General features: G+C 46.7%; 1 protein-coding gene across 1 annotated transcript; it reads right to left on the bottom strand.

The window, feature by feature from the left end:
- Positions 1 to 309: 309 nt before the first annotated feature.
- Positions 310 to 8,549, bottom strand: LOC311510786 (keratin, type II cytoskeletal 75-like). The gene is made up of 9 exons (XM_084610765.1): positions 7,939 to 8,549; positions 6,557 to 6,771; positions 5,301 to 5,361; positions 4,764 to 4,859; positions 4,345 to 4,509; positions 3,999 to 4,124; positions 3,184 to 3,404; positions 2,621 to 2,655; positions 310 to 1,825 (listed from the first exon to the last, which is right to left on the bottom strand). Exons 1-9 carry the CDS (start codon positions 8,464 to 8,466, stop codon positions 1,482 to 1,484), a joined length of 1,791 nt encoding a protein of 596 aa, XP_084466891.1. The 5' UTR covers positions 8,467 to 8,549; the 3' UTR covers positions 310 to 1,481.
- Positions 8,550 to 21,355: the final 12,806 nt, after the last annotated feature.

Raw genomic sequence — 21,355 nt, 5'->3', positions numbered from 1 at the left:
CAACCCCTGGCTCTGCCATAGGCCCTGTCCCCACTCCACCCCTTCCTGCCCCTGAGTCTGCCATGCCCTCGCTCCTCCCCTCCATCCCAGAGCCTCATGCATGCCACGAACCAGCTGATCAGGAGGCACGGGTGGGGGGCACTGATCAGCTGGGCTGCTGGTGGTTGGGAGGCGCTGGGAGCGGGGGGATGGAGCTGATGGGGGGCTGCTGATGTGTTACTGTGGCTCTTTGGCAATGTACATTGGTAAATTCTGGCTCAGGTTGGCCACCCTTGCCTTAAACATTAATTAAAGGTCTGGACAGCAGAATAAGTTACATATGCATTTTATTAGACAAACACTGGAAAGTGACGAGAAGTTTCCAACAATACGAGCTCCTGAGCCCAAAGAACAAACAATAGTGCGACACATTTTATATACAACATAAGGCCAGATAACTTTCAATTCTAAGTCCATTGGAAATAAAACAGTGGGAATTATGTGCAATGTGAAATACAAATGTGGCAAATGCCGAACAAGTTGGGAACACCCGTTGCACACAGAACTCAATACAATTTGGATGAGCTAAAGCACATTGTGTTGTAAATTTCTAGACAAGGAACTGTTTGTACAACTGAATAATGAAATAACCTGGGTAACATAAATAGGTGTCCAAGCTATGGCGAGAGAGAGCCATGTCCATTGTGTCCTGTAATGGACTCAGAGACCTCATTTTGAAATGTACATTAGATCTGGACAAGCAATAATAATCAGGTGCTTGGTTCTAACATTATTCAGAAAGTGCTTAACATAACGGTTCTCTTGCCATTCTAAAACTTACACAACTGAGCTTTGGCGTAAAAAATATCCAAATCCATGAGCTACTCCTTGGTATGGAGAAAAAGAAAAATACATGAGAAAGGGAAGGTGGTTTTATTAGTTGCACGAGGACTTGTCGAGGCTATGTAATCACCAGAGATGTTCAGAAAATGGGGACATCTTTTTATCCAGAAAAATTCAATATTTCACAGGAAAAAAGGTAGCCCCTAAACTGAACATTTTTGGAGGAAAACCAAATTTTCCGCATTTTGGGGGGAGATTTTGGCATGTTTGGCTGAAAACTTTTGGGTGAAAATTAACAGAAATGTTTGGGTTTGTCAAAAACATCATCTTTTCAGCTTTCAAAAATTCAAAGTTTTTGAGGAAAGCACACATGTCCTGCTGTTTGGAGAAATATGTACTTTCTCTTCTTGTTGGATAGAGGTGATAGGTTTCTACGTGAGAGATAATAGATAGCAAGATTGAAAAAAGAACTGATTCAAGGCAACGTTTGGAAAATTTAGATATAGGCCAACATTTTTTAAGCTTGGTTTCTAAAGTGAAGGTTAGAAAACGTTGCTCTTATTCATTATGGTGGTCCCATTCGTAGGTCAGTAATGTGTCAGCATCAGGAAACCATGGAGATATTTCATTCGCGGAGTGAGGACTTTGAATTCTGAGCTTTAGCTTTTGTAGCTTCTTCTGGTGGAAGAGGTAGTTGAGACAAATTTCACGCTAGAGCCACTTCCGCCTCCAAGGCTCAACCCGCCGATGCCTCTTCCGCTTCCAGAGCTGAAGCTGCCTCCTCCAACACTGAGCCCACCTCCCATGCCAAGACCGCTTCCATCTCCAATGCAGACACCACTTCCACCTCCAATGCTGAGACCACTTCCACCTCCAATGCAGACACCGCTTCCACCTCCAATGCCGAGACCGCTTCCACCTCCAATGCCGAGACCGCTTCCACCTCCAATGCAGACACCACTTCTGTTTCCAGACCCACCACCAACAGTTGAGGTGACCACAGCTGCAAAAAGAAAGCACCGTGTGTTTAGATCTCACGGAATGGTGGCCACCGAGTGGCAAATGGAGACTGTAGCGGGGTGGTCAGCCGCTCCGGCCCTGAAAGGGTCAAAAGACAGCCCTTGGGGAGGGCTGGGGCTGAGAGCTAGTAAGCTGGCTGATTGGGGAGGCAGCTACAGCTGGGGCACGCCTCAACCAGGCCACAGCTGGCCTGTATAAAGGGGCTGTGAACCAGGCGCTCAGGCAGTCTCCCTCTAGCTGAGGAGGGAGATGGGCCTAGCTGCCAGGGAAGCCTAAGGGTACCTAGAGTGAGGCAGGGCTGGGGAAAGGCCAGAGGGGCTGCGGAGCTCCAGACCAGCAACTCCCCAGGCTGCATGCCTTTGTTCAAGGCCCCACAGAGGTACTGGGTTGCAGAGGAAGGCAGCAGGTCCAAACCTCCCTTGCCTATGATGACTGGCTTGTACAGACTGCAGTTGGTCTCAGTGAAAGGGGGCTAGATGGTGACTGGAAGTAGCCCATAGGCTGAGGCAAGGTGGGGATAGAGGGTGGGGGTTCCCCAGGGAGGGGAGACCCAGGAAGCGTGTGGGGGTATTGCAAGGGGGCAACACCCCTGGTAAAACGGCACCAGGGTCCAGGAGGGACACGGGGGTGAGCGGGATGGCGACCAGCAGAGGGCGCTCCAATGGCTGGAGAGCTAATTGCCTGAGGGACCAGCAGGAGGCACCGCTGGGTGAGTCCCGCACTGTTACAGAGTCTAAAGCAAGGAAGTTTGTACAATATATGCATTCAAGTGACTTACAGATATTCATTGCACCAACACCTTCTCCACACAGCCTGTTGGGGAAGAGAAGAGAGGAAAGTAAGAATTCAGGTGATGTCCACTGACAAGAGACAGTCTTGAAATAAGCAGAAAAATGTCCATGAAATTTTTCCTCAAGTAGTTGAATTTTTGTGTGGAAAGCAGACACTTTCTAGGAAAATTTTCAGTTAGCCAAAACCCCCAGTTTTCCAACTAAACAAAAAAGTTTTGACAGAAGCCTTTTGACCAGCCTTCAGGGTTTTTTAAATTTTTTTTTGACATTTCAAAATAATCAAAACCTCTCTACACACTGGCTGACAAAGAGAAAACTAATTTCATAAAATATTCCCCCAAAAAATCGCAAATATATTTCATCCAGATTTCAAAACTTTTTGACCAAGTTTTTCGTTAACATTTAAATTGATTCCAGCATAAAGACAAGTTGCTCCAGGGGGGAGTTTTCAGAAATGCTGAGCACCTGGAGTTCCCATTGACCTCAGTTGGACAATTGGGCGCTCAGCATCTGTTAAAATCCGGACATGAATGTGCTGCATTTCACCCACCTGCTCTCCTCTCCTTCCAGCAACTTCCTGTAGGTGGCGATCTCGATATCCAGGGCCAGCTTGACGTTCATCAGCTCCTGGTACTCCCGCAGCTGAAGTGCCAAATCTCCCTTGGCCTTCTGCAGGGCATCCTCCAGCTCAGCCAGTTTGCCCTTGGCATCCTTGAGGGCCAGTTCACCGCGCTCCTCCGCCTCAGCAATGGCCGCTTGCAGGTTGGCGCACTACGGTAGAGAAGAACAGCGATCCATAGGAAACATCAAACTGTTCTGCCTTCCTAGTATGCAGTTGCCTGATCCAGCCTGGGTGCAGATCAAGCTGGAATAATCTATGAGCATCTCATCTCTTCCCATCAGCTTTTCTACAGTTTGGGACAGATCATCAACTGGTGTAAATCTTCCTAGCTCCATTAACTTTAGCAGAACGTGGCTGATGGACACCTCTGAAAATTTGGCTCTCTGTGTTTCAATCTAACATGTTTGCAATCATTTCCAGGGGAAACATTAGGGATAGTATCATGCAGCTTAACCCTTTGAAGTCCAGATTGCCAGCTGGTGTAAAGTGCATCAACTTCATTGACACTGAGGTTCTGACCCTATATTATTGATTCATTTTATTTATGAGCAGAAAAGTCTGGTCAAATCCTAGTGACATTTTTACTTTGAGACCAAAGGGGCCACATTCAGTCCTGGTACAGCAGAAATTAATGGGGTTGCATTTGCATCCATCTTAGGAGTTAGGTTGGCCTAAGGCTTGGTACTGCCATAATGAAGCACCCGCACACAAAATACCCTCCTGTGTTTTCCGCAGTGCCCTACCTGTCTTTTCACATTGTCAATTTCATTCCTCAGTCTCTGGATGACTCGGTTCAGCTCTGAGATTTCATGCTTGGTGTTGCGGAGGTCATCCCCGTGTCTGCCAGCAGTAACCTGCAGCTCTTCATACTGCCATATACAAAGGGACACACAAATCACGTTAAAGTCCATGCTCTTTGGGGGCAGGCGTTGCATGCTATTACGTGTGTGCACAATCAGTCGCCACTTCACCCCTGATTGGTACCCCTGAATGCTCAGCGACACAAGTCAAGAAGCACAACAATAGTGGTAGACAGCCGAATGTGCAGCTAATTGGAACTCAACCCTCTGTTGTTGTATGGTGACTCACCTTAGTTTGGTACCAAGATTCAGCCTCAGCTCGGCTCCTGTTAGCAATCTCCTCGTACTGCGCTTTGACTTCAGCAATGATGCCATCCAGGTCCAGGTCTCGGTTGTTGTCCATAGACAGAATGACGGAGGTGTTGGAGACCTGCTGCTGCATCTGAGCCAGTTCCTGCAATTCATGCCAATATTCGGGTGAACTGTCAGTCAAAGAGACTTTTCCTCATGAGTAGACAACTGAACTTTTCACTGTGTACCATAAGCAGAGGCTCCAGCCTATGGTAAGGGGCTGTCACTCAAACAACTGTCAGGAACGGTCAAGACAGACCATGTCATTGCCAAAAAAAAAAGCTTCAGAATTTTGCACATCGCTGGGAAAACTAATTTGAAACCCACTGAAAGAGACCTCAGGTTGCTAGCACTTACCATTTCGTACAGGGCTCTCAGGAAATTGATCTCATCAGTCAGGGAGTCCACCTTGGCATCCAGCTCCACCTTGTTCATGTAGGCACTGTCCACATCCTGAAAGACAGTAATGGATTGCAATGAGCGAAGCACTTTCATTAGCAGGCCGGCAACATGATTGGCTCCAAACTCATTTTCTAGAGGAGAAAAAATGTAAAGGATTTTCTAATGGCTGTTAATAGTGTTGTGGCTGAATGGCTGACCTGAGAGGTTTTGTGGTTAAAGCATTGGACTGATGCTTTGAAGAGCTAGGCTCAGTTCCCAGGTGTGCCACAGATTCCCTATGTAATGGTGGGCAAGTCCCTCAGATCTGACTAAGTTCCATAGGGCTAATAATCCTCCCTTTCTCCCACCCTTTTTCTGTCTTCTCTATTGCAAGCTCTCTGGGGGAAAGGTCTGCCTCTCTCTCTGTGTCTGTACAGCGTCTAGCACAATGATCTCTAGGTGTTGCTGAAAGACAAACAATAATAACGCTTGCATTATACAAACACCACTAACCTTCTTGAGTGTCACAAAGTCATTCTCGGCAGTTGTGCGCCTGTTGATTTCATCTTCATACCTAATGGAATGGGGCAGAGGGAATGTTTGTGTAGGCAAGTAACTGATGGAGATAATTGCAGCCTGATAGAATACACTTCCCCAAGAGCATTTTGTGTGCGTGCTAAGCATGAATGTTAGTTTTCAGGATAACTCAGGCAATGATCCGCATGTCTATGCTAAACCAGTTAAAACGTGCAAACTGATGTCTATAGAAAAGTACTCTAGATCGGTGGCTCTCAACCTTTCCAGATGACTGTAGCCCTTTCGGGAGTCTGATTTGTCTTGCGAACCCCCAAGTTTCACCTCACTTAAAAACCACTTGCTTACAAAATCAGACATAAACCCACAAAAGAGTCCCAGCGCAGTAGTACTGAAAAATTGATGACTGTCTCATTTTTCCTATATAATTATAAAACAAATCGATTGAAATATAAATATTGTACTTACATTTCAGTGTATGGTATGTAGAGTGGTATAAACAAATCATTGTCTGTATGAAATTTTAGCTTGTTCCGACTTCGCTAGTGCTTTTTATGTAGCCTGGTGTGAAACTAGGCACATATTTAGATGAATTGATGTCCCCCCTGGAAGACCTCTGCATGCCCCCAGGAGTACATGTACCCCTGGCTGAGAACTACTGCTCTCGATAAAACCTTCTGTTCTCTTTCTCTCTTCCTGGCAGTCAGTCCTTCTCACTGCTTCTTCCCTTACAGTTTCAGGATGCAGTCTCCCGAAGTCTAATTCACGTGAGTTATTTTACTCAGACCAATAATTGCATTCATAAATCTTTGTAGATTCTGCACCTAATGTGTCATCCACAAAATACTTTTTTACCTGGTTTCAGAGTAACAGCCGTGTTAGTCTGTATTTGCAAAAAGAAAAGGAGGACTTGTGGCACCTTAGAGACTAACCAATTTATTTGAGCATAAGCTTTTGTGAGCTGTAGCACAAGTGTGCCACAAGTCCTCCTTTTCTTTTTTTACCTGGGCCTCTTGTCCCTTCACTCTGTAGAGAGATTTTTACCTGTCAATTTAACCATGGGAAAGTGATAGCATCCACACATTATAAGATGTATCTCTCTAGTGAACTTGCAGTTGGTGATTTGTTAGTCTTGTCCCTTCCTTATCGGATTGATATTGCAGTGCAAATGTACTTTTTTTTTTAAGCATCCCTGACCCTGTGGTGATGGGGAGCAGCTAGAGAGATGGACTTACTTGTTCTTGAAATCCTCCACCACATTCTGCATGTTGTTCAGGTCCCCTTCAAGTCTTCCTCTCTCATTCATCAGGTTGTTCAGCTGCCTCCTGAGATTACCAATGTAATTTTCAAAGAGGGGTTCAATGTTGTTTTTCACGGTTTTTTGTTCCTGTTCCTGCAGCAGGCTCCATTTGGTTTCCAGCACCCTATTTTGCTGCTCGAGGAATTGGACCTGAAAATCACAAGGATCCAGAAGATGCTTAAATGGTTCCATAAAAGTATTACAATAATATGGATCATCCAGATTAGGATGACCAGATGTCCCATTTTTAAAGGGACAGTCCTGTTTTTTTGGCACTTTTTCTTATATAGGCGCTTATTACCCCCCACCCCCGTCCCGTTTTTTCACAGTTGCCATCTGGTAACCCTAATCCAGGTTAATTCCCATGCATGTTTAGGGTCCAATTCTGCAAGGTACTGAGCATTTACTGAGAGATGCTGAGTGCCCTCCGCTCTCACTGAGCTCTTACGAACTAGTGAGCAAGACTGGCAGTCGCAAGGAAGATAGTCAGGGCCAGATCCTCAGCTGGTGTAAATGGGTGTAGCAAATTTGACTTCAAGGATCTTGCCCATATTGCAATCTAATTAGAAGCCGATTCCCCTGTTCCTTATACCATATTCCTGCCTACCGAACAATCAGGACAAGATAGCTATGAAATCTTATATTCTCAGGAGAGATGAGTTGCATTTTGCACATATTTTGCATAGGTGCAAATGATGACACATGGGACAAGGCAGGGGAAAATTAATGCCTTAAGTGGAAAATAAATCTAAAATATTTATTATTTCCCTTCCCTGGGCTGAGTACAAAAAGGCCCCCAAGACAGTTTAACATTTGCTTTGACCACAGATGCATGCTGATTGGTCAACAAAAACGTAAAGGTTGTTGTTATAGCCCTCTTCTGCTTGTTCTGGCAAATCTGATGCAATCAACAAAGAGATGAACAGGATGCTGTCAGGTAAGTAAGTCCCCAAAATACCTTGACTTTAAAAGAACCACCTACATGTAATTGCATTGTTTCAATGTTACCTTTCCAACTTAATAGGAAAATTCAAGTCTGGAGGTCTGGTTCCCTGATAGCTTAAATGGGCAGTGATTGGCCATTTGACAGCTCATTGATTAACAACACGAGATGATAGTCAGTAACAGCCTCTACAGGCCAGATGCTGATATCAACTGCCGTGGACTGATAGATCTGCCCCAAATGAGTGGGGTTATGCCAGATTCGCGCCCCGGCTCTGTTTGTGGATGAACAGACAATGCCGATAAGGAAATGCAATTGTTTTTCCTCCCCACTGAACAATCAGGACAAGATATCTATGAAATCTTATAGCTCACCTTGTCAATGAAGGAGGCGAATTGGTTGTTGAGAGTCTTGATTTGCTCCTTCTCCTCTTTACGCACCCTCTGGATGGTGGGGTCGACTTCCAAGTTGAGAGGTGTTAGAAGGCTCTGGTTGATGGTCACTTCTTGGATCCCGCCGGGTGGGTAAACAGGGAACCCGAGGCCAACTCTTCCTCCACCAAACCCAGCTCCAGCTAACCCATAGCCCCTGCCTATTCCACCACCGAAACCGAATCCGTAGCCAGCGCCGCCAGCAAAACCAACTGGGCCTGGAGCGCCACACAGAAAGCCACCACTGCTGCCAGCCATGGAGATTCTTTTAGATCCACCCACGTTGTAGAGGCTTCTGCTGCCAAAGCAATTGCCACCACCAACAACCCTTCCAGCACCAGAGCCGCAACCTCCGGCCCGGGATACAGAATGTGAGCTGTAGCTGGTGCGGCAGCTGTTTGGGATGATGGCAGAAGAGGCACTAAAGCCCAGTTTCCCACTCTGGCACCTTACAGTGGATTGGCGAGACATTATAGCTGGCCTGGGTAAAATGGAAGTAGTGGAAGGAAGGAAGGAGTGAGGTTTCTGGAGAAGAGAACAGAACACAGAAGAGAAGGATGAACCTCTGTTCTTCAAGGGCTGAGGTGACCTCTTTTATGTGCTTGAGGAACTGGGATTGGCTTCCTGATGTGAATGATCTTCCTGATTAATTGGGCTTGGTGTGCCCTGCAGCGTTCTGTACAGTGAGCTCACTTCACCGACACGCCCCTGTGCAATGGAATAGTTGCATTTCTGAGCAACATTCCTGTTGTTTGGAAATAACTGTCGCCTTTTGGCCTCTGCATAGGCAACAAGAAAGGCAGTGTCAAAGAGTTCACGGCATGTGCTAGTCATTTGGGGCCCAGAGAGCAAACTGCTGACATGCCTTGCTCTAATACTACTGGTTCAGCCCTTATGCTTTGCCATTTCTAAGCCTAGACCCTGCACTCCCGTCTCTACCTTAAAAGCAAGGTGTTTTCACCTGTATTATTCAAGGCACAAAGCTAGCATTTTATAAGATAAATTTATAAGATTTAAATTTATTTATAAGATAAACAATATGTTCCATATGCAAAATGGATTTCCTCCATTCACTGCAGCAGAGAGAGAGAGAATAAAACGTTCTGTTCTAGATTTTTTAATCCTGTCATTTTACATGAGACTTACATGTTACCCTGGTGCTTGGCACCATGGAACTAGATTTTCAAATGCGCTCATTCCCACGGACGGCCTAAATAAAAGCCAGAGTTCCAAAAAGACTGAGTACCCATAATGCTGAGCTCTTTTGAAAATGTGTCCATATATAAAAACCATAAAACCGAGGGATATGGTGGAAGGGTAGACGTGGCAGGTACCGCTGGTGGAGAATTTGTCACCGAAAGGGTTTGTGCCCCAACATTGTTGACTTGTCAAAATTATAATAATGGATTTTTTTAAAAAAGGGTCAACGTGTGGAAATGGCCCTTTTGGACAGTGTGGAAAATAAATGTTTTCTGGAGGGGGAGGTTTCCTTTCAAATTTCACTTAAAGTCTACTCAAAAGAAAAGGACAAAATGTCAAAAATCAAAACAAAAAGATTCAAAATTTTCAAATGAAATGAATGGACCTGAATGGATAACCTGCCCCCCAATGCCCCCCCCCCCCAGTTCACAAACATTGTTGGGACTTGGGCTTTTTGGTTTCGCTTTGGGAAGAGAAAATGTTTCAAAAGCTGGGAAAACTGTATGGGATTGAAAACCCCCAGCCCTACTGGCAGGTAGATAACATTGGTGCAATGTTCGGGGTGCTAAATCAAGCAACTGAAAAGAAGTCAGGGAATTCCAGAAGGTAATGCCACTCCAGCAATGGTAACCCAGCATTACAGTGTATTTTATAGTATGCGTTCAAAACAGAGACGAATAATACACGAAGGGGCTCTATGTCTCAATGCTTTCCATGGGGTCACAGTGCAAGAACTTCCTCCCGTATAGCAAAGATTGAACCAGGAGCTCTCTCCCTTTTAGGAGGATGAGAATAGTAGGATGGTGTCAATCGTTGACACAAGTGTTCGCCATCTCCCTGGGAGTCATAACATCCCCACCCCCCCCGCACCCATCCCAGGTTGCGAGCCGCTGCATTATGTTATTTCTCTGATGTGCAAAAAATAAAGAAATAAAAGGAATAGAAAATACTACACATGCCAGAATCCCAGCTGATGTAAACTGGTGTTGCACCACTGGCATCAATGGGCCACACCCCTCCACTGGTGTAAATCAGTGTAGCCCCCGCTGAAATCAGTGGGTCACAACTTCAGCGGGGGAAAATTGGCGCAGCTTCCCTGAAGTCAGTGGAGCTACGGTGATTTGCACTAGCCGCCCATCTGGGCCCATAAGTGGAGAATGGTTGAGATAATGTTGCTGAGACAGCCTTGAATGCCCTGAGTTTTGAGTGACAAGGCAGGTGAAGTAATGTATGACCTCACCCACCTTGCCTCGCTAATATCCTGGGACCCATACGGCTACAACTACACTGCATTTTGATCTCGCAGCTTGGTTACTCCATTCGGGATATTTTATATGTATTTAGGCTGAGATTTTCCACAGCTGCCATTAAAATCAATGGAAACCGGGTGCACATGTCCCCTAGCTTGCTTTGAAATAGTACAGTCTTCGTTTCTTTAGCGGGAACAAAGAAGGAGAAACTCGCCTGGCAATTGACGCTGCTTTGACACTTTGCTGGCTCTGTGGAACTCAGAAAACTCTCTTATCTGCTGCTATTCTCATTGCACAGGGTATAAACTCTGATGGGTTTTCCAGAAGAATTTGTAAACCCTTTAAACCAGGTGCTACACACATAGATCGGGGTGGCCAACCTGAGCCTGAGAAGGAGCCAGAATTTACCAATGTACATTGCCAAAGAGCCACAGTATCACGTCAGCAACCCCGCATCAGCTCCCTGCGCCTCTCACCCACCGGCAGCCCTGCCGATCAGTGCCCCCCCCACTCCCTCCCCGCACCTCCCGATCAGCTGTTTCCTGGCGTGCAGGAGGCTCTGGCGGGGAGCGGGGAGAAGCAAGGGCATGGCAGGCTCAGAGGAGGGGGTGGGAAGGGGTGTAGTGGAGGCAGAGCCAGGGGTTGAGCAGTGAGCACCCCTCGGCACACTGGAAAGTTGGCGCCTGCAGCTCCAGTCCCGGAGTCGGGGCCTAGACAAGGAGCCGCATGTTAACTTCTGAAGAGCCCCAGGTTGGCCACCCCGATGCTTGAACTTGCATGGCGTTGACTAAGCACCTTCCTCTTCCATTGACTTTAATGGGAGTTGTGGCTGCTCAGCGTTTTACAGGGTTGGGCCATAACGAGCTATGCCTATGTGTTAAGTGCACCTGTATTGCATTGCCATACCTGTAAAATTAAGGAAATCGTCTATTGAGTGTGTTTAATAGGCCATTTTCAACTAGTCATGTCCCTGTTAAATTAAAACCATTACTCCGCCACGCAATCAATCAAAGACACTAGTCCTTAATTAGGACAAACGCCTTTCCTAATTTTGCCATTCAAACTGCAGCCAGTTTTGCTGTAGCTTTGCCTAATTGGGATATTTTTAATCTCAAAAAACAACTGAAGACCTTTAATTGGCATTTTCTGGGATGTAGCTGGGGCATCACCATGCAGCAGAAAGCGAAAAAGGGGCTCATTTTGGAAGGCGGTGAATGCTTTGTGAAGACAAGGGGGTTGGAACTGAAATCGGTTTGCAACATTATTTATGGCAGCTGCTAGAATGCGACCTGCTGATATTTTATACTTGGGTGTAGTCAATTGTTACCAGTTCTCTTTGGCTCTTTTAATCTAGATTTTCAGTGCACATGATAAGGAGGTTTAGCAATGGAAAACCTCTTTCTCAGCTTTTTGCTCCAGGCTCCTCTTCCTGCAAGCCACCTGCTTTGCTTTTGGATTCACAGTGGATTCAGCTGGTAAATTGAAAAAATAATTAATCTGGGTTTTGTCCAGTTTCATGCTGACATTCATGGGGGGCGGGGGGCAGTGTTTTTAGACAGTATGTGCATTCCAGCTAATTCAAGAAGTATATGATTCATGCCAAATCTGTTTATACAGGCAGAGTGATCTCACAAGCACATACCCCTGGGAAACCTCCAGTCCTATTGTTAACATGGCTAAGTATCTGCAGACTGTAATAATGGGATTGTGCAACAATTAGGGATGAGTCCTGAATGGTAGTGAACACCCTGATCTCCCACTAACTTGCAGTGGGGGGACACCTGTAGTCCCAGAAAGAGTTTGTGTTCTATATTGATGTATGTTCATCTTTGTTTATCTGAAACCTATTGCGTGAAATATTATTTGAAAAATGAAATGAAATGCTAAATGTTTAATTTTTTTTTTATGAGAGACAAGGCGGGTGAGGTAATATCTTTTATTGGACCAGTTTCTGTTGGTGGAAGAGACAAGGTTTTGAGCTATACAGAGCTCTTCTTTGGGTCTGGGAAAGGTAATCACAGCTAAATACAAGGTGGAGCAGACTGTTAAGTATAAGGAGTTAACATATGTTGCAAGAAACCATTCAAAACGAACTGGGCAATTAACAGCTCTGCAGTCATAGGGCAAAGAGTAAGGCAATGTCTACACTTGCCATTTAAAGCGCAAAAAGTCCCTTTTTTGCACTAAAACCATGGGAGCGTCTACACTTGTTAACGACTTTTTTGCGGTGAAACACAGAAGTTTCACCACAAAAAGAAAACCACCTTCACGAGAGGCATACAGCTCTTTCCGCTGTTCTTTTTGCGCTGTTGTGAAAGTGAAGATACGTTCTACCTGTGTAAACACCTTTTGGCCTTCGGAGGATATCCCACAGTTCCAAAAGTGACCACTCTGCCCAGCATCTCCGCTGCTCTGACGCCAGGTAAAGGGATGTCCGCTCCTCCCCCTGTAAGCCCCAGGAAGTTTGAAACTCCCTTTTCCTTTGCTGGTAGATGTGGCGGGGAAAGCAGCCAGACAGCAGGGTTTTCTTTTTTAAAAATGCCACGAAAGAAACAAGGAAGTAATGGGGCGGCTGGGCTAGGAAGCAGTGCACCACGGGGCATTGAGCAGGGACCCAGAATGCCTTCCGCTCATCCCCTTCTTTCCACAAGACCTAGCGAGAGAGCTGCACTGTGGGGTAGCTGCCCTACAACCCTGCTCTTATCGGCGATGGAAGTGCTGCTGGTGCAAACACGCTCTGACGCCGGAGGAATTAAGTGAGTACACAAACCAGCGCTTTTCTTTCACCGGTTTCCTGTCATCGATGAAACGTAGAGTGCAAAAACGCTGCAAGTGTAGCCATACCCTTAGGCTAGAGCTACACTCCAGACCTTACAGAGCTCTCCCTCCAGCATAACTGAACTGCCCCTCGTGAGCCTGTTTTTTTTCACACTTGTGACTGACAAAAATTTTACTGACAAAAGTGCTAGACAAAAGCCTTTGTGGGTTACAAATTGTTGTAATGAGACATAAAACCAGGGTTTCTACTGAGTCCATCATTTTTGGTGTTTACCAGAATTATGAACATAAGAACATCCACACTGGGTCAGACCAATGGTCCACCAGCCCAGTATCCTGTCTTCCAACAGTGGCCAGTGCCAGGTGCCCCAGAGGGAATGAACAGAACAGGTGATCATCAAGTGATCCATCCCCTGTCGCCATTCCCAGCTGCTGGCAAACAGAGGCTAGGGACAGCATCCTTGCCCATTCTGGCTAATAGCCATTGATGGACCGATCCTCCATGAACTTATCTAGTTCTTTTTTGAACCCTGAATTTCAGCTCCCAGGCTTGTCTTTTGAAGGTATTGGGCGGGCTTCCTTTGAGGACGAGGACTGAGAGGTCAGATATGGAGTGATCGCTTTGTGAAAAGTCGTCACCCACCAGTGACAGGGTGTTTTTGTCTTTTATCATTTTACTGTGTGAGTTCATTCGAGAGTGTAGCGACTGTCTCGTTCCACCCACATTGTCGTTGGGGCGTTTGGTGCACTGGATGAGGTCCGTTTTTTGCACCTCTTATACTATAAAAGTGGACTTTTAAGTTAAGCAAGGGACAGATTCTGCAACCTTTACTCATGTGAGCAGCCCACTGGCGCCTGATTCTTTTTACATTTACACATGATGCGCTTCTGGGCATGTGAACAAGTGCGCCTTTCAGAGGGAGATGCCTGTTTGATATTGAGTGAATCTCGTTTTAAGATAGGGTCTCCCCTCCCATTCCCCTGGCCTGTTCCAGCCTCTTTGTACCAGTCAGTTGCAGTCAGTGGAGTTACAGCCATGTAAAACTGGTGTGAGAGGAGAAGCAGGCTCCTTGAGTTCCAGGACGATTGCAGGACATGGCCCCAGAGCTGTTATTCCTTTAGCCCAGATCCCGAAAGCAGCTGTAGATCAAAGCACACAACAGAACTTTAGTGCACTGTAGCAGGGTCCATGCGGCCAGTTAGTGCATGGCAAGCTAGTGCGCTGTAGTTTGACACCCTAATTTGCCGTGCACTGAGTCTCCATGCAGACAAGCCCTCATATTGGTTGGTTATCTCATAGACTTGCCTTTGCACTAATATCGCCAATGAGTATGCCAGGATAGCAATGCAGGTGGCTCAATCGGGCGTTGCAGCTCTGAGGCCCAGTCCTGCAAACCTTTACTCATCTGAGTAGACTTATTCATAGTCCCAGAAACCATGAGTAAGGGATAGTCCCATAAGTAAGAGAATGCAGGATCAAGCCCAAAGGATATTTGATTTGCAGACAATATTCTGGGCCGGATTCTCATCTGACTTGCACTGAGGGGCATCTGTTGCACCTGTGCAGATGTAACCCACTGGTGAGCATGTTACAGATCCCCCTCTTTGCTTGATCCACACAGGATCAAGTTGGTGTTGGTCCTGCTTTGAGCTGGGAGTTGGATCAGCTGACCTCCTGAGGTCTCTTCCAACCCTGAGATTCTATGATTCTATGATATGAGTCTATCATCACAGCAGCTTGTGTGCGAAACAGCTCATCCTTTTAGCTCTGTAGGGTCCCCAGTGCTTCAGCAAAGACAGCGCCCATCACTTGATAGATATAGAATGATACCAGATCAGTTCTCTGTTCACTTATGCTGCTGACAGCGTATTGGTCCCTCATTGTAGTCACTTTGCACAACTGTGAATGACCACACAAACAGCACAACAGTGGAGAATCAAGACCTCAGGTTTAAATGGTTTCCTCCCCTGATGAGTGAAAAATAAGGAGCCCGAAGTAGTTTGTGACTGCATCCAGTCCCCCTGTACCTATGCATCTGTCAATCACCTACTGAAATCCCATAGACTTCTTTGAAAATCACAGCCCTCGATACCAAGCTGCACTTCAAAACTCACTGGTTACCCCCTTTTACTTTTGCAACATGTCTTTCTAGCCAAAGAACATACTAGCTGGGGTGGAGTCTATTGCAAAAGAAAACTCTTCTAACCAACTTAAAAGGAAATAAATGAAACTTTCCATTCAGCTTTTACCATAGGGCGGGGATGGTGTGGCTGTCACTCATCAGAAAGGAATTCCAAGAAGAAGCCACAGACAAAAGGCAAAAGTAATGTGCAAGGAGCCGCAGCCACAGGTTTGGGGTGACTGATCATGACAATGCAGCCCCCACCCTAGACTGTTGTCGAAACATTGTGTTTCTTAGTAGCTGGCTGGAGAAATTTATTATGCACACCACATGAACGAATCCACCTTTCAGAAGCAGATATCTGTTTTGCCAGTGAGCTCATCTGGTCTTAGAGGTGAGGTTCTCCTCACCCTCCCCTGGCCTGCTCCAACCTCTGTGGCTACATCTACACTTGGAGCTAGGGGTGTGATTCCCCACTTGTGTACACATACGCCAGCTCTCATCGAGCTAGTGTGCCGAAGATAGTAATGTAGCTGCGGTAGCAGGGAGCGGCCGCACAGGCTAGCCGCCCTGAGAGCAAACCCACCTGGATCCCTTGGGTACATACTCAGGCATCTAGCATACTTTTTTAGCCTGCTAGCTCAATGAGAACTAGAGCAAATATGTCTGTGCCAGCTGGGAATCTCACCCCTAGCTCCAAGTGTAGATGTAACCTTAGTCCCAAACTATCCATGAAAAGGGAGCAGAGACTGGTCCGATCCCACCGGCTGAGAATTCCTCTTACACGGGGGAAGTCTAAGTTGAAGCAGCGCTGGCCTGCTGGTTTCTTCACCACTTCTGCCTCTCAGCCCCAGCGGAGGGGTGAAACCAGAGCAGAAGTGCCGACTTCTGCTCACGCCGGTGTGTGCTTGACCCCCACTCGGCCCCTGGCCCCACCCAGACTCCTCCCCTGCCCCGACCCCCATTCCAACGCCTTCCCCAAAGTCCCCGCCCTAACTCTGTCCCCTCCCTGCCCCTATTCAGACTCCTTCCCCAAATCCCTGCCGCAGCCCTGCCTCTTTCCCGCCTCCTCCCCTGAGCACACCACGTTCCCACTCCTCCCACGTCCCTCCCGGAGCTTCCTATGCCACCAAACAGCTGAGTTTCCATTTCAGAAATGTCCAGCTGGAACATTGTGATGATGTAGAAATGTTTTTTCAAAAAAAAATTTAGCTGAGAAAATTCAGAGGAATGCAGAATGGAGGACTGGAAAGGACCTCCAGGAGCATTGAGCCCAGCCCCTTGCTATCGTAGAAAACCCTGTCACGAATCCCATTCATAAATGTATCATATTCTATCTTTAATTATTTGAATCCAATGCTTTTCTGTGAAAAGGTTTGGTTCCACCAGATCAGCATTTTTCTATAAAATATGTTTTGTCAAAAAATCCCTGACCACTTTGACTGGTAACCTTGGGGCCCCCATTCCCATCACTAATATTCAACTAGTCTTTCATGGCTTCTCATTGGCTGGAGCAAGCACCTTTTGGGGATGGGCAATATTTTGGACCAACTACTTAGCATCAAGGACTATTCGAGTCCTTCCCCCTTTTTGTCACGGAGAAGAAATTTGTTGTCTTAGCCATTGAGAATAGAGCAGGGTGACTGTCCCTGGAGCAGACTAAGATGAAAGAATTAGAACTGGTTGAAAATGTTCCATTTAAATATTTTTTGGATAGAAAATGCCTTTTCAATGTAATGGAAATTTCTACTAAAGCAAGTTCATGAGAACATAAGAACGGCCATACTGGGTCAGACCAATGGTCCATCTAACCCAGTATCTGTCTTCTAACAGTAGCCAGTGCCAGGTGCCCCAGAGGGAATGAACAAAACACTTGATGCCAGGTAATCATCAAGTGATCCATCCCCTGTCGCCCATTCCCAGCTTCTGGCAAACAGAGGCTAGGGACACCATCCCTGCCCATCCTGGCTAATAGCCATTGATGTAACGATCCTCCATGAACTTATCGAGTTCCTTTTTGAAGTTCAGTTTTCCTAGAAAAATTTCCAAAGCCGAACAATGTGGAGTTTGGGGGTTTTCAAAGAAAATGACAAAACGTTTCTAGTAAGCTTTGCTTCATTTAAACTTTTTTTTTTTTTCAGATTTGGCTGGAAAATTATTTTTTTATGTCCTCTCGAAAAATGTCATTTCCCAACCCAGCTTCTTTCAAAAGTGTCTTAAATGAAGCAAAGTTTAATAGACATGCAAGAGAAGATCAAAGGAAAGATGACTGGTCTAAGGCAGCTCTCCGTCAGAGGCCACACCTAGGAATTTCATAGCGACAGCAGAGATGGGGCAATGGCTAAACTACTGACAGTTGCCATACAAGTGTGTGTGTCGGTCTTGCCTTCTGTTTCTTTGCATCACAGAAGCTCAGCGATCAAGTCTGTCTGTGAGACGCCACCCTTGCTCCAGGACAGATCATGCCTCCAAAACCAGGTACGAATCCGTTCATCCAAGCATGGATCTTACCCCTCCTGCAGGGAAAGGGAGGTCAGACAATTTCACAGTACAACCTCCCTCTGCCTCATGCCTTGAAGGGCGTTCTCCGTTGGGTCAGGGCTGCATAGATTGGAAGGGAGATGGAAGAGGGGTTGGGCTGGGTTTGGGCAGCGAGACACACATTGCCCCCTCCTGCTTTCCCTGTAGCAATTAGAGAGAGAAGGGAACACAGCCTGGGGGGCTCCCTTTAACTGGGGAAGAGCCCTTTAAAGGTGGTAGGGACCTGGCCAGGGGCAATCATGGCAGGAGGCCAGGTCTCCAAGCCATCGGTACTGCCTAGGCGTGGGAGGGCTGTGTGACAAGCTCCTGAGCAGCTGGAGGATGCACATGACCTCAGAGGGGCATAGGACCAAAAAACCTCCTTCCCTGAAGGAACAAACTGGGATGAAATCCACCAGGGCGTTACCATGAAACAGGGCGATCCACTCCTTTGCTAGCATGTCCCCGCCCGCCAGCGGTACCCGGAGGCCACTCATGCTCTTAGATTGCTTTGAAGTGTAGGTGTGACTTGCTCTCTCCACGACATCTTCTCCTGAGGCAGCAATCTTCGCTGGCACTTAGCCTTCTGTGGGGTAACTTGCCTCTGTCTCTTTGCCCCTCTTCAGAACCACAGGTTTTATTCATGGCCACCATACTGCAGATCTGCAGTCTCAGTTCCTCCTTTGTAGATTGTAATATTTCAGAGGCTCCTTTGAACCACCTCCGTTGATCTGCTCTAAGAATTATTTGCGGGGATTTCTCTGGCTTGGGTTATGCAGGAGGTCAGACTGGATGATCACAGGGACTTCTGGCCTTGGAATCTATGCATCTAGAAGCCAGTATAGTGATTAGCTGAGTGTTCCCATTATCCTAGTCTGTGTACAATGTATTAGACTCTATGGGCTTGATTCCCGGCTTCTGACTCCCAGTGACAACCAGAAAAATAACAGAATTAGAAATGATTCCCAGCTTGGTTCCCGGCTCTCTAAATCCTCCGGGGGTTTCCTGGTCTTGTTTGCAGGCTAGGGGGCTCTGCAGGGAAGTGTGCAATCTGGGTCTCACTGCAGTTATCACACTCACTTCACACTTTTGTAAATCACTGCACAAGGAGCAGGACAATGAAGGATCAGGCCCTAAGCATCTAGAATTCAGCCCTAGGAGATTCTTGGCTGGGTTTGACCTGCATTTCAGCCGGAAGGAAACTCCTCTTGGGTCCACTTTTAAAAGGGGCTGTATTTCCTTAAGAGATCAAATGTGTCAATTACAGCTGAGCCCGTGGACTGTCCGTCACAGATCCAGTGGGCGTCACAGGGGGTGATTCTTGTGGGAGCATTTGTTAATGCTCCTCTAGAACATCTCTGTAGAGTTTAGGGAACTGTTAATTCATCTCCAGAACCATGTTCTGTGGCTATTAGGAGCCATCAAAACCCGATGTCTTCACTATCCAGTTTAAGGTGGATTTGTTCTCTTAAGCCAGCTCTGCATAGGACTGAAGGCTCTAGAGGCAGGAATCTAAATACATCGTGGAGTACTGTTGCCTCCTTTCTATGAACAGGACTATTTAGCTGGGGGCGGGGTGAAAGCTCCCTGTGAATGGGGCCAGGGTTTGGGAGGATAGGAGGGGAGTGAAGATAAATTCTGAGGTTCAGTGGGCAGGAGGGAGGCAGGCAGGTCCTGCATCCCAACACCCAACACCTTTGGGCCCCATTGCACCTGCTCCAGACTCTCTGGGTCCCATTGTCACCTCCCCCAATCCCAGCACATATGTGTTTACATGGGGAAGGAGCCTTCATGGTATTTCCACTAAGAGCCCCCCCCCCCTCAGTTTTGGTATCCCTGCTATTTAGCGGTGGGTTGAAGAAGCAAAAAGCTACATGGGAATCGTTCTGTGTGTAAGCTGAGGTTTCCAAAGACACCTAAAGGCTATTAAGCATCCAGCTTCCATTGGAGGCCCCTTTAGAAATTCCCCACCTTAATTGATCAGGGGTGCCGACAGGACTAAGAGATCTGGTTCCAACTTAAGGCAGACCATATGCTCTTGCAACACTTAGTTCATCAATAGTCTAACATCTCTTCATTTCTCCTGGAAGGAGGGTAATTCTCTTCTTCCGCTTAACAAAACAAAGCCCTAGAAACCATGCTGCTGGAAAGCACCCTGCCATTGCAATGTAAACAATACCTAGTGGAGTTGGAATTTCCCCTTGGTCTGTCCCACAGCCAAGTTGTTGGCTATGGTGTCTGATCACAGACAACAGGGTTGAATTACCCTCCATGGATCATTTATACAGTTATGTTCATGAAATATGGACAGTGTTTCCTTCCTAACAAACATTTCTAATTCTGTTGCTTCTCTGGTTGTCACTGGGAGTCAGATTGCAGAGCTGTTATACTGGCTCAGCCTGGTACTCAGACTGGGTGGGTCTCATTCGCACCATTAAAAGGAGGAGTGTGTTTCTGGGGTAAGAGAGATCTAGAGGGAAGAGCAGAGCGAAAGCTTGAGAAGCCACCACTAGAGGGCGCTTGGGGACAAAGAAACATTTGTGAAGCCATGTTGTAGGTTTTTAAGCTGAGATTTCTAGCCACCTGAGGGATCTGGGTAGGAATCCAGTTTCTCTAAGACCAGTTGAAAATCTCAGCCTTCAGTAAAAATAAAGTTAAACTCCAGAAAGGTAAGGGGTGGGTTGTACCCATTGTGAAGGACCAGCCACAGTACCCATTGCATGTGTCTGCTAGGGTAGGGCCAGTTTGGGGATGTCACCTGTTCCCACTGTATTCCACAAATTCTTATTCTGAACGCACTGAGTTTCATTGGTGTATTTCAGCATTTCCACAATTAAATAAGGATTTGGGGGGGGGAGGTGTTATAATGGTTTAGACACTGCCAATAAACATTGAGGCATGAAACCTTGCTAAACATTTGGCGCCTGCTATCCGCCCCACTCCTCTTTGTCCACTTCTTCAAATGTGTGCAGCTTCAGGGGAAAAGGAGGATTTTTTCTGGTTAATGTCCTGGCCTGAAATTCAGCAGGCCTGAGCTCATAGAATTATAGCAGATTAGGGTTGGAAGAGACCTCAGGAGGTCATCTAGTCCAACCCCCTGCTCAAAGCAGGACCAACACCCACTAAATCATCCCAGCCAGGGCTTTGTCAAGCCGGGCCTTAAAAACCTCTAAGGATGGAGATTCCACCACCTCCCTAGCTAACCCATTCCAGTGCTTCACCACCCTCCTAGTGAAATAGTGTTTCCTAATATTCAACCTTGACCTCCCCCACTGCAATTTGAGACCATTGCTTCTTGTTCTGTCATCTGCCACCACTGAGAACAGCCAAGCTCCATCCTCTTTGGAACCCCCCTTCAGGTAATTGAAGGCTGCTATCAAATCCCGCCTCCCTCTTCTCTTCTGCAGACTAAATAAGCCCAGTTCCCTCAGCCTTTCCTCATAAGTCATGTGCCCCAGCCCCCTGATCATTTTCGTTGCCCTCCGCTGG

This window comes from Lepidochelys olivacea (assembly GCF_965140295.1).
Source record: "Lepidochelys olivacea isolate rLepOli2 genome assembly, chromosome: 20".
Classification (NCBI taxonomy): domain Eukaryota; kingdom Metazoa; phylum Chordata; order Testudines; family Cheloniidae; genus Lepidochelys; species Lepidochelys olivacea.
The sequence above is the reverse complement of the archived record's forward strand: the minus strand, read 5'-3'. Positions and strand labels throughout refer to the sequence as shown.